The sequence below is a fragment of the Mixophyes fleayi genome, chromosome 7 (genome assembly GCF_038048845.1).
Source record: "Mixophyes fleayi isolate aMixFle1 chromosome 7, aMixFle1.hap1, whole genome shotgun sequence".
Taxonomy (NCBI): Eukaryota; Metazoa; Chordata; class Amphibia; order Anura; family Limnodynastidae; genus Mixophyes; species Mixophyes fleayi.
The window spans coordinates 115,188,671-115,202,504 of NC_134408.1; the positions used below are offsets into that span (position 1 = coordinate 115,188,671).

At 41.7% G+C, this 13,834-nt stretch overlaps 2 protein-coding genes across 3 annotated transcripts in view; one reads left to right on the forward strand and one right to left on the reverse strand.

Annotated features, from left to right (window-relative positions):
• Window positions 1-799: 799 nt before the first annotated feature.
• On the forward strand, window positions 800-12,277 carry PRMT2 (protein arginine methyltransferase 2). Its single transcript, XM_075181389.1, has 8 exons — window positions 800-1,276; window positions 3,725-3,931; window positions 4,009-4,170; window positions 4,614-4,778; window positions 5,041-5,216; window positions 5,326-5,455; window positions 5,540-5,673; window positions 11,437-12,277. Exons 1-8 carry the CDS (start codon window positions 800-802, stop codon window positions 11,678-11,680), a joined length of 1,695 nt encoding a protein of 564 aa, XP_075037490.1. The 3' UTR covers window positions 11,681-12,277.
• Window positions 12,163-13,834, reverse strand: part of DIP2A (disco interacting protein 2 homolog A) — a 47,435-nt gene continuing 45,763 nt past the window's right edge. For both annotated transcript variants that reach the window (XM_075180440.1, XM_075180441.1), the window contains 4 exons: window positions 13,725-13,799; window positions 13,468-13,642; window positions 13,260-13,383; window positions 12,163-13,165 (listed from right to left, as the gene is read on the reverse strand). In XM_075180440.1, the coding sequence (XP_075036541.1) occupies window positions 12,913-13,165; window positions 13,260-13,383; window positions 13,468-13,642; window positions 13,725-13,799 (627 nt within the window). In that variant the 3' untranslated portion in view covers window positions 12,163-12,912. The remainder of the gene's footprint in view (window positions 13,166-13,259; window positions 13,384-13,467; window positions 13,643-13,724; window positions 13,800-13,834) is intronic.

Sequence of the window (13,834 nt, forward strand, 5' to 3'; positions counted from 1 at the left end):
CTGCTCTAGAACAAGGGACATTGGCATGGAGCTATAGAACAGGGGACATTGGCATGGAGCTAGTGTATTAACTGGGACATTAACATGAAGTTGCTCTAGAACAGGACATTGGCATGAGGCTGTTCTAGAATAGAGGGAATTGACATGGTCTTTTTCTAAAACGGGGCACTGGCATAGAACTTCTACCACGGTGGGCATTGGCTTGAACTAGAGTAGTAACTAAAATTACTACATGAAATTGCACTAGAACAGGAGACATTGGCATGGAGCTGTTCTAAAACGGGGCACTGGTATGGAACTGTTCTAAAACAGGGGGCATTGGCATGGAATTGTTCTAAAACGGGGCATTGGCATGGAACTGTTCTAGAATCAGTCAGATTTTCTTTCTTTTTTTATTACTACAAGGGACGTATGTCCTAGAACCGGGGATAATAATAGAGATCAGTAGAGCAGGGGAATTAATAGATAATTGTCCCTGCCAGGGACAGGAGCATTGATGGAAGTATATAAGTCTGTTGATTGGGGGGCGCATGAGGATTGTAGAGATTGTATGGAGAACAGGGCTTGTTCTGGAAACAGAGTAGAGGGTGTAGACATAAGTAGTAGGGTTCAAGGTGGATGTGGTGAGAGGGAGATTAGAAAGGAGTCTGGTGTCTGTAGGACAATTGAGATGGACATGGAGCCACTGGATTGTGTAGTGAGGGAGATAGATAGAAAACTGTCTGATTACAGAGTCAAAAATATAGAGGTGTGTGAAGGTGACTGTAGGTGCAAAAGCACAAATCCAACTCATTGTAAAATGAAGGAAATGGAAATGCATTCAGCTGGTTCTGTTGGTTGTAAAGTAGTAAATGACTGGGCTGTTGGTGGTGGAAATGAGGGGGATCCTGCTGGGTGTAGAACAAATAAGATGGAAAAGGATCCAATTGGCTATAAAGTAGGGGAAGAAGGCAGTGATTATGTTGGATGCAGACTGATGAATTGGAGCACACATCTTGGTTGTGGACCAAGCCTACTGGACAATGAGTCGCCTAAATGCAAAGCAAGAAAGTTTGGATGCAGTGACATAGAAAGCAACATGGGCCCATCTAAATGTACAGAAGGAGCTAGTGACCCTAATGAGTGCAGAGCTGGGGAGTCTTCTGAACAATTTCCTGACACAAATTGCTTGGGAGTCTCCTGCGAAAAGGGCAATAGTATAGATTGTCCTTATGAGATCTGCAGCACAAACGAGTTTGTGATGATGTGTGATTACGTGGCAGCTGATGACACACAGGTATGGTGTGTATGTGAGGCATGTTTTTTTCTCTTACTATTTAAAGGGTCTTTGTAAGCTCCACCAACTTCAAAATGACTCAAATAATCAAGTGCAAATCCTACACAGTTTTTGTCAGGACACCTAAGACTTTCTTTAAACAGCATATGGTCAGGTCCCTTTGTCACACTTTTCCTAAAAAGGGGCTGTCTACTTTTGGACAACCTTTCGAGAACCAATTTGGTGATGGTGCCTCTTAGGACCATGTCCATTATGGGATTGCAGCCAGGCCAGGTGAGATCTGTCAGTAACAAATGAGAGGGGGTTTCAGTTTGTGCATTCTGTATGTGACTATTGATTTAACAGACACTGGCTGTCTTCTGGTAATCGTGAGGGTCCAGAGGATCATTGAGAATGTGTAGAAATTGATGCACAAAATGGAATACATTTATCCCACATCTTTTTTTTTAATTGCTAATGGCAAATGCATAAGAACTATTATTTAAGTATACCTGTTGTTTCAGACAGTACTGTTAGCATTTAAATATGCGCAATTAAATATTACATAAGCCTCGCACTCCCACACTATCGTACATGCCTATGCCCCTTCACATGGCAGGGATAAAGATCCCGTGAACCTCATATCCATTCCAATATATTATTTTACCAGCCTGAGTTCCAAAAACACTGTTACAGATTGGATTGTCTTTGCATTTGCCAGAAACTAAACTGTGGGTTTGAAAAAGTGGAGATGTTGCCTATAGCAACCAATCAGATTCTAGCTGTCATTTAATTAGTACATTCTACAAAATGACAGCTAAAATCTGATTGGTTGCTATAGGCAATATCTCCACTTTTTCAAACCCCCAGTTTAGTAAATATACCCCCTAGTGTGCAGAGCTTGCATATTCAGCGTTTTTATAACTGCCACAAAAAACACAGTTATGGTGCCAGAGTTTTTGTGTGAGCATAGAAGAGTGCTTATGGTTGCTGTAATTATAGAATCACACCATTATACAATCATGCAATACTAGGCAACAACATTTTATTTAACACATGGACCAAGCTCTACTTGGTCCTAGCAGGTTAGATCAGGTAAAGGGAGATAAGCTTCATTTGCCAGGGTGAATCTTTTTTTTTTTTTTCGCTGTAGCGACCAGGATTTGACCAGCCTTGCCCCAAAATGTTATTATTTAATAAATTTTAATTCCCCTGTGTGCAGGGATACAGCATATGTGTGTGAAGAGCCACCAGAGACTACAGTCAATTTACAATAGTTTCAGTACCAATAGGTCAAATTAAATTGGATCCTACATTAACTAATATAGCAGCTACTATTGGTTCAGATCAGCTTGGATATACACAACATTGCCAAAAGCATGTGTAAACCTGAACCTCCTATCCTTATATACATCTCTTTCCGGAACCATAGGCATTATTATTATAGTTTCCCCCTTTGCTGCTATAACATCCTCCACTCTTCTGGAAAGGCTTTCTATTAGATTTTAGTACATAACTCTTGGGATTCACCTATTTACAGCTTTGGGATAAATAACACACATCACATTTTGAAGGTATCACTTTGTGAAAATTCTTTTATTTTTATGACATGCAAAAAAAAAAAGTCATTGTGTTGGGAGCCAATCGTTGTCTCCTAGCAGTTACCTCCATGAAGTGAGGATCTTGTGCGATAGAGAGGAGGGTTTGCCCTTTGTTTTGCCTGCTCCTCCTTGTCCATCCAACATTCAAGCATTGATTGCAAGAGATAGTACAATTTGATCTCCACTAGCAGCGTGAGGTTCCTCCTGAAATCACCAGGCACAGTGAGCAACAGGTAAGCGGAATGACATACTCTTGGAGGAACGGGTGAGGTACATGCAGATGCCACCTTAGAGGGTAAAAGTGAAAGAGTTCCTTAAATCGACCTACATTTTTACCCTGCCTATTACTCCTTTTACTGTTTATAGAAAGACCACATAAAGGAATACACTGATAGAGTACACTTTTGAGTATAAACTGCAATAAAAGGCTGTTATTTAAAGGCAGAATTTCGAAGTCTGTTTGATACATTTTATTTTTTTCTGTTGTTTATAGTTTAAATTGGGTTAAATTGCCTTTATTGTTACATATGGGCATTGTATGCAACCTACTGGCTCTCTGTTCCTTCTGACCAAACTTTTATTATGCACCATAGATACAAGGCATAATAAGGGCTTGCTTTATTTATTTCTTAAATTAACAAAAAAGTGGATGAAGCTAAAGAATAAGTTGCCAGTATATGGAGGGTTTTAATATGCCCATACACAGGCAGATCCTGCAGCTTGACACAAGTGGCTGAACATGTATTGGGGCACAGCAGTCAGAATTACACATGTTCAGATTGATATCTAATATCTAATGTATTTTGTACTTTAGTTATATTCTTTACAAATACTTTTCTTTAAGGTTTATATTAAGTTATTTATATAGTGCATATTCTCATTTGTGTGCATTTTGTCCTTCCAGCGGAGTCTCTCTCAGGGTGACAAGGTCCTGCTACATACAGCAGTGACAGCAGATTGGTGGTGGGTGGAACAGAATGGTGTCTGTGGGTATGTGCCATCCAGTCACTTGCGTGGAATAGATGATGAAGATCCATGGCAGGATGACGAGTATTATGGAAGCTACAAGACATTGGTGAGCCATTTCCTCTTTCTTACTTCATACGTGTGAATACTGAGCAAGACCGTTGACGTGTTATTTCCTCTCCATAGAAGTTGCACTTGGAGAGGCTGTCCGACTACCCTCGTACGCAGACTTACAAAGACGTCATTACACAAAATAGTCCGGCACTGACAGGCAAGCGTATCCTTGACCTAGGTTGTGGGACTGGGATCATAAGCTTTTTCTGTGTGAAGCTGGCACAGCCTGAGATTGTAAGTATTTATCACAGTGCAGGAGCCTTTTTTTTTTATATCCATGTTGTTTTTTTGGTTTTTTTAAGTGACAGTTGCTCCGAACACAATAATAATTTACTCACAACTCTTGGCATGTTCACTGGTTTTGTCTCACAATTTAGTCAGACAAGGATTTTACATTAGATGTGGATTTAACTCATTACTGCTGTCAGTTGCCAGTCATGTGACATTACTTTACCTATTGAAATACTGTTTAAGAAGGACTTAAATATAATCCTAATAATGCTCAGATCAGTGATTTGCATATATATAACAGTTGCATAATATAACCTGAAAAAAAAAGCTAAATACCTGTATGGGAGTGCAAGTGAATATTTTCATTGTGCAGTGGGTCATCTGAAACATTGTGGCTGTGGCATGAGGCTTGTGCGAGGGTGACAATTGCAATTTGTTGGTCACAGGTGTACGCAGTGGAGGCGAGTGAGATTGCTGAGCAGACACGTAAATTAGTTGAAGAAAATGGATTTTCAGGGAAAGTGCAGGTTTTATGTCAACGGGCAGAAGAACTGGAATTACCTGCCAAGGTTGATGTCCTTGTATCTGAGTGGATGGGAACTTGTTTGCTGGTAAGATTGTTCCTCTCCTCTTTATTTGTCTTTCTGTAGGCTTTTATTTATTTATTTATTTATTTTACTTACGTTTCCTTGTTTATCTTTCACTATCTATTCAGCCTCTCCCCAGGAAGTGATTGCTGTAACATTCAGTGGATCCTAATTTGCCTCTAAATGACCTGTTCAGTCTCCAGTTTATTGATCATATGAATGTTTCAGGATTCAGTAACTTAGCCAATGGGTCTTCTTCTTTCTCTGCGTTCTCTTCCATCCGCAGTTTGAATTCATGTTGGAATCCGTACTCATAGCTCGTGATCTCTGGCTGAATGAGGATGGGGTGATGTGGCCCAGCACTGCCTGTATCCACATGGTGCCGTGCAGTGCAGACAAAGAGTATTCCTCCAAAGTCCTCTTCTGGGACTCGCCCTACGAGCTGGACTTTAGTGTCTTTAAGTAAGTATTGTCGTACCAACCTCCTTGATGCAGAATTAAAGCCTTTGGACAAAGATAACTGAATTGAACATCTCCTGATGATGGTCTTCTGATCTCTTCCCCACCACAGGCCTGTGGCCATACAAGAGTTTCTATCCAAACCACAATATGATTATGTACTAAAAGCAGAGGACTGCCTGTCCCAGCCCTGTGTCTTGCTGAATGTGGATACGAGGACACTAAAGACAGCAGAACTAGAGGTAACATCCACTTGTTCATTTATTTTTTTACAGGATCTTATCAGGTTCTGATTAACAACACTTTTTTTTATATCTTCCCTCTAGAGAATGAGCGGGGATTTCAAATTTCACGTTGATCGCGACGACTCCTTTCATGGATTCACGGCTTGGTTCAGTGTTCAGTTCCAGAATATTGAAGATCAGGGCCAGGTGGAATTGAATACTGGCCCTTTCAGCCCGTAAGATATGAATTGGAAACAAAACAAACAAAAAACAAACAATAAAACAACACACCACCCCCTCTCATGTATAAATGAAGTTCCCTTCATATTCTGAATAGCTGCATCTTTGCAAAAAGTTAAATTGGGATGTTCCACTATAAAGCTACCCTCTTCCTTACTAACACTTCCTTTGTAGCAATGCGGTGTGGAACCTCCACCAAATTTACTTGCTTGTATTAAGGAGCAGGCAATATACTGGAGGATTGAAATTACTAGGGACGGTACATGTGGGTATGGGCAGCAGTAATAAATTAAGGACCTTCTTTAGCATTGGGATTCCTGGAGATTAGTATTGTCAGAGTGGTGCGGCATAAGACATTGGGGGCTAGAGGTGGTAGATAAATGCAGGATACAAATGGGACAGGTCAAGTATTTAATAATAGAATGAACCTACTCAGGAAGTTAAAATACCAAAATATTTTGTACCACCTCATTATTAATGTTCTTTTTTTAATATCATCATTTTTAGAATTCCCATTCATAAATAGTCTTGTTAGACCACCCCAAAACAAAACATTTTCTAACAGGTGCATCTTTCTTTATCCCTTTTTCCTATTCACTCACATAACAAATATATTCAACTTCTATAGGTTGAGTTGCCACATAAAAAGTTTCTACCTATTCCACCACTCTGATACCATTATTCTCCAATCCATTCCTAATTTTACCTATCTGTTCTATAATAACATACTTCATCTTAATTTCCTTATTATAGTGCAACATGTTGGCTCAGTGCTTAGCACCGCTGCCTCACAGCACTGGGGTCATGAGTTCAATCCCTGTACAGCGCTGCAGAATTTGTGACGCTATATAAATAAATGGTGGAGGTAATTATTATTATTTTGTATTTTGCATTCTATTAACAAACAATACTTAACCTGTTTAATGCTGCACCTGCATTCATCCACCATCGGCAACTAGGTTCCATAACACTTTGAACATCCCGATCTAAGGCATAAAGAGTCAAGCGAAGTCCACTTAAACCAAGTATTACTTCCTTATAGCAGAAATAGGTAAAAGATACAACACATTTTCCCTATCTTCCCATTTGGAGGACTGTGCTTCACCTTGGGGTTATAGTGAGCATGTGAGGTTGGTTCATCCTGCATAGCCAGTTCTGCTTACAAAAAGTGGGCCGCTAAGCACATAGGTACAACTGTTACAGTAACAAGTGTTTGCCTTTAAGCCACTTGTAAAATAAATGTTATTGCCATTATTCAACATAATTAAGCTTCCCAATGTCAAAGATTTTCAAGGATACAATATTTCCCCGTTTTAAACTGAGATTTTTTTTTCACTGCTTGGTGTACACTAGTAAAATGAAATGAAACATCCTTTAGAGAAAACTACTCTATCCTTACTCTATGGATACCACCATTGAACTCAGAGATTATATCTTTAAACAGAAGGTCCACAAAAGAATCGTGGAGACTGAAAGATGTTTTCTTTGGTGGGGTTTTTTAGTTGGTGGGAGGAGCAGTTTCCTATACCTACTATACTAACATTAAGTGATTTAGCTCTTCATTAGCAGGAAAGACTATTTTTTATTTATTGCTCTTCTGCTGCTTCGAAATGGCCCTGTGGCGTAGGAGGACTACTTGTCTATCATATTCAGTCTCTAAAATCACCTTGATTAGGCTCAGTGACCTCCAAAGAGACTTTTGGGGAGTCTGTGTTCTGATCTAGCTGGGACAGAAGGCTCTCCTACTTAGTGTCCGAATCCAATTGCAGGAAGGGTGATCTCTTGCTGGAAGACTGGAAATATCTGCCATGTAATTGAACAAGCTGGTGAGGGAATCATATGGCTTGGAAAGGCCATCAAGGTTAAATTTACTTGGGCTTGTTACGTTTTTTCCCTTTCCCTACCTTCTCCATCATCTCTTTTCCCTCATCCTTGATATCCAATAGTACTACCTTCTTCCTAATGTCACTATTTTCCCACCTCAGATACTCTATCCCTTATCCCTCCTGTACCACTCCACCTAATCCCCTTGTCATATTTCCTCTTTGTTCCTCCCTGAGACCTTCACTATTTACCCTACAGTTTTCCACAACCTCCACGCCTGTGAATGCTGTAGCCTCACAATTTCTTCCTCCTCTCAGCCACATACTCTCTTTACTGTATACAGCCTCTGCGAGAACTGCCTCCTCTATACCTGGGCCCAGCCCTATTCCCTCCATCCACTTCCCACCATTATTCTCCACACTCCTCCTACCTTATTCCCATCCCTCCTAAGTTCCTCCTTTGTCTGTGCACTCTGAAATGCCAGATGTCTGTAACAAACTTGCGCCCATCCATGACCTTTTCCTCTCTCGCTCTTTCAACCGACTTGTCCTCACTGAAAACTGGATCCCAACGTCTGACACGGTCTCTACTGCTATCTCCTTTGACGGTCCTTTATATATACATTCCACGCTCTGCTGGCTGTCAAATTGGTGGCTTAGGAATGTATCCTCTGTCCATTTTCTCTCCTTTTCCTTTGAGACTCACACATGTTTACTCACCTTTCCACCTCCATGTTGCAGTTATCTACCACCACACCTCACTTCCTCAACAATTTTTCTGCCTGGCTCTCCCACTTCCTTTCTTCCAACCTACCCATCCTCATCCTTGGTGGCTTCAACATCCCTGTTAATATCCCCAATGATAATTATACCTCCTCCAAACTTCTGTCTTTCACCTCTGCCCATGGTATTGCCCTGTGGACCTGTTCTCCCACACACCATGATGGGCATTCCTTTTACCTTGTATTCTTTCACCTCTGACTTCTCTAATTCATCATTCCTGCTTTCTGACCACAACCTTCTCTCTCTGCATCCATCCCTCCTGCACGATCTGGACCCTTCCAGCTTCTCTGCCACTCTTGAACCACTCCTCTCTCCCTTCTCTTTGTCTTACCCTAGCGCAGCAGTGTTCTTTTACAACTCCATCTTCGCCGTGCTAGATGAAGCCTCCCATGCCACCACACTTCACATCCGTCATTATAAGGCCCTACCTTGGCACTCCAAGCTCATTTGCTACCTTCAGAGATCCTTCCATTCCTCTGAGCGTCTCTGGAGAAAGTCCCAGACATTATCCATTTCAAATTCATCCTGTCATCTTATTACGCTACCCTCTCTCTTGCCAAACAATCCTACTTCAAAGCCTTTATCTCCTCCCAGTCCAGAAACACCCATTGCCTATTTTCCATCATCAAATTGAATATTTCATTCTTACTTCAATGGGAAAATTTACTTCATCATTCCCCTCTAACCTGTTCTCTCAACCTTGCTGCATCCCGCCTTCTCCACTCTCCCTTCTAATACTTGCAGTCACCTAGCTAAGTTTTGTAACCCCTCTCTCTAGGCATCTTTCCTTCTGCCTTCATACACTTTCTCATCACACACATTGTCAAAAAACATTTCTCATCGCTACACATTCCTACTCCCATTCCTTTCCAACCTTTCGGAAACTGCTAGTCTACAACCGTTTAATACACTTTCTCATTGTTCACTCCCTCCTTGATCACTTAGCCAGGCCTCAGCTCTCTACTTCAGAGAGACTGACTTCACCAAGGTGACTTATGATTTACACTTGGCTAAGTTGAAAGTCCACTTCTCCCTGCTTTTGCTCCTTGACCTCTTCGCAGCTTTTGACATTGTTGACCATCCTCTGCTCCTTGACACCCTTTCCTCTGTCCTTTCCTGGCTTACCTTCCTCTCTGATCTTTCAGGGTGTCTTCCTCTGGTACCTGCTCCCCCTCCTGTCCCACTATCTGTTGTGGCTTCACAAGGCTCTATTCTTGGCCCATTACTTTTCTCTGTTTACACGTCCTCTCTAGCTCAACTCATCCGCTCCTTTGACCTCCAGTATCACCTCTATGCCGATAACACTCTAATCTACCTTTCCTCCCTTGATCTCTCCCTCCTGATCTGTCTGTCAGACTGCCTCAGACTGTTATCCAAAACAGAGCTCATCATCTTTCCACCATCCAGCATCACATTACCTGCTCTGATCTCCCTTAAAAGTTGGTAGTGTAGCCTTATTTATAAAGCCTCCCCTTCCTACATCTTAAACCTTGTTAAGAAATACTCCCCTACTACATTCTGTCAATGACATTCGTCTCTCATTACCTATCACAACTTCACACTTCACTCCACATCTGTAACTCCCTGCCCCGCCCAATCGGACTCACCTCCCAACCTCAAATCTCACACTTGCCTACCTGCCCTGATCCTAAGACAATTTCCTCCTCACATGCCACCTGCCTATTTCTATCCACCTCTATCGTCTCCATTTACTACCCTAAAACTCTAAATGTTAACTCACAAGTTTGGCCATCTCTACCTCCTCATCCTCTTGGTAAGGTGTCCTTTGCTTGAGTTGTGTCGTCTTATGTGATTGCTTTTTCTATAGTCTCGTGTATTGATTTTTACTGAATCTCATGTCTCTTAAGCTGGGTACACACTACAGGTTTTTCGTCCAATAATTGGACAAATCAGCCGACATCCGACTGTTTGATTAGATATCGCGTAGTATGTATACTTACACAATAATCTAAAGTCGCCCCAAAGTACCGATCGTCGTGTCGTTTGGTTGGTCGTACTGTTAATTTTTGCTGACCAATCACCTTCCAATCCTGCGGTGTGTATGAATTCACCCGACTATCGGCCAATAATGTATCTCAGAGTGACAGGTCTCAGTCTGCCTGCTGCTGATCTTGTCATGATCCACGGTCTCTGTCAACTGTCTGCGGCTGTTTTTCCTTAGAGAAGAGACTGATATGGATGGTACGAGCTGCTCCCCCCTCTCTCACCCCTTGCACATGTAGTCTTAACCCTCTGTGTGCTGGCTGGAACGGATAACATTAGTGCAGCATGAGAAGATTAGAGCAGCGTCCGTCCGTTCCTGGGGTTAAACTTCAGCTGCTGGAGATAAAGCTGTCACACAGAATTTACGGGCAGACTTAACACAGTGCTGTGTCAAGACAGGCTGCCCAATACAATTGCTGGGCACCGCTGAACATCTCTCAATGAATTAAGAACTGAGCTGTCACTTGACTTTTATGGACTACCTTGCAGCCGATAATTTTGACAGATGAAGAGGAGAGATCTGATGATAATCGTGTATAGTGTGTACACGTCAATCGGTATGCTGATCGGGATTTTTTTAATTTATTCTGTCGTTGGTATATCGTTAATCGTTTACTTCTCTGTAGTGTGTACCCAGCTTTACTTAGCTGTATTTTATTCTGTTTATTTCTTGTTGATTGTGCGGTGCTGAGGATTCTGTGGCACCATATAACATCATGATAAGCAAGCAATGCATATAAATAAACAAAGTTCTGATAAAAATAACCATTTACTATCTTACACTGATATCTATTAAAAAAAAAAAAAAGAAATGCAGATCTATTTGTATCCCAAATTTCATACCCAGGTGCCTCATGCTGCAGTAGAGTGGTGTGTGCTATTGAGGGTGCTGGGTACTCTGACAAGGCAGGATATATTGACAGCAGGCAGTCAGCATAGGGTTTGCCTGAGCTGTGCATGCCCGAGCAGGACAGAGGTGTGGACAGCACTATAATAGACTCATCGTGCCGTCAAGTTACATTACTCCTATCTTATTCTTTGAATAACTTCTCCTATCAGTCACTCTTTCCCACTGTCCATCCCATTTTCCTCCTGTACTGCAAGTTCACCCTTACTCTTTCACTGATTTTATTACACTTGTCTCTAAAGGCTTACTCACTGGAAGCACACACTCTTCATGCTGGACCAGCCTCTGCAAGTTCACCGTGGAGACTATATCACCGGCTCTGCACTATTTCACAGAAATCCTATTTGGAGGCGTCATTTATTAGTCGCACTAAGCTGGTCCATTACCAGTACAGCATGGACAACAGAGCACAGTGTGAGTATGCGGTACATTACTGCCAGCTGCATAGGACAATATGTAGACAAGGTTTGGTCAGATGTTAATTAGTGGAGTCACATATGTTTCTTTTGTTGGCAGGTTGGCTGCAAGGAATTTTCAATTTGGAGATGAATCAAATTCCAAAAGGAGCGATGCCAACTGCATTTCTGCCAGACTCTGAAAGACGCACACGTGCAGCTACTATGCAGAAACATTACCTGGGGCTACCGTAAGGCGAGCTTGGTCTCTTCAGCTTTTATCAAACTAAAGCATCCCTATAATCTGGAAGTTGTATTTCCAGAGCAAGCTGGAGATCTAAAGGCTGCCTGGGTGCTTAAATAATATAGCATACAACAGTGTTGGCTAACCTGTGACACTCCAGGTGTTGTGAACCTACAAATCCCAGCATACCCTTTCAGCAATAAGCTGTTATATATTGGCAAAGCATGCTGGGACTTGTAGTTTCGCAACATCTGGAGTGTCACAGGTTAGCCAACACTGGCATACAACCTGAGGCTAAAGATTGACAGTGCGCACAAATGTACCACAGACATTTTTAAAATGTTTAATGTGCTTTTTATCCTTTTGTAATATCACCGGTAACTGTCAGGCTCTGTAGTGCTTAATCGAGTTTTTTTTTTGGTTTTACATTTTTTGCTATAAAAACTACAGTGTTAAAATTGAAGTGGTTCTGTCCCTTTTGCCTCAGAACCAATGAGGATGTCCTTTATGCTGATGCACTTAATAAATTATACAGTTTCTGTACATAATTACATTCAGTTCAGTAATGAGAAGTGAAGTAGCAGCTCGCTAAGGAGGGCTGGTGAACATTCACACTTTGGACAAGTCCATCTTGGCTCAGAGGGTATAATTACCTCCTTTCCCTAAATAGGAGAAAAAATAAATCTGCGTGCTCAGATGATTCAGTAGATCCAGAGGTTCACATTATTGCATGAATTTGGGCTCTGCGAGCAGACAACACAGAAGGCAGGGTGTACTCTGCCCAGAAACAAAAAATAACTTGAAGTGGGTGTTAAGGAGGCTACATCCAGTGTCACAGTAAGAGGTTAAAGTTCACTAGTCACATTCTGCTCTACAACATTCTTGGCAAGAAGAGGGTCTTACTCCATCTGTGACTACAAGCACAACTGGGTGGTGGGAAGACTAATCACCTGAGAAGGAAGACAGCAGCAATCCAGCACCTTGATGAATGGAAGTAATATGTAGTCTCCTTCAGCTCCAATTTCTTTCCCAGGGCCCAGTGCATGATAGTGTAAGGCAATAAGCAGTTTATCCTAATTTCACATGTTATAAGCAACATAGATTGGATCAAGCTGATCGGCAAGAAATCCATCTCGTAGGTGCATACGTTGCTTTTCTCCTCGAGAGTTGATGGGAATGACGCCTGGGTCCACAATAACCACAACTCCCACAATTAGATAATGCTCCTCCAGGACTACATTTGTTACTAGGGCTACAAGGTCAAGGGCTTCCTGCTCTGGTCCATCTAGTTCTAGGACAACCACCAGAAGGTTTGTCCAGGTGAAGACGGCACTGAGGAGAGAGAAAAAAAAAAAAACATGTTAGAAGAATAGAACCAATTTCTTTTCTCTTTAATAACACAAATAATCCCAAGTCCTAAACTTACCATTCAGCAATGTTCTTGTGAGATCGAATCACTGAAGTTTCTATGTCGATTGGATGATATCTCATACCCCGTAATTCCAAGGTCTCATCAAGAGATCCAACCACATACAGAGCATCGTGTCTCTCTGTGTAAGGATTCATTGTTAAACGCAATGGCATTTGGCTTTAGGACTTATTCTGAACGTTCTGGCTCTTAACAGAAAACTTACCTCCACTGGCATCCGTCAGCTCCGTTCTACGGAGAAATCCAAGGTATCCTGTACGTGACCAAACAGTCTGTGTGTCCCCAAAGCTGAGCCGTGCATTGAAATGATCGGCGTGCAGCGCCTCTTCCCCATAAACAGTGTAGTAACCATTAGCATTGTGTGGACTGCTTACCCAAACCTAGTGAAGACACATTAAAAGACATTAAAAGAATCATATTACTCATTTTAGGTTGCACAAATCACAGTTAAAGACAACATACCTCCCCCAAATGAGAGTCACCAAGCGGTCCTTTGGTCTCTGTGTGGGCAATAATGACCTTCACACCAGGAAGGATCTATGAAGATAAAAGCAGACTTCAGATACAAAAAC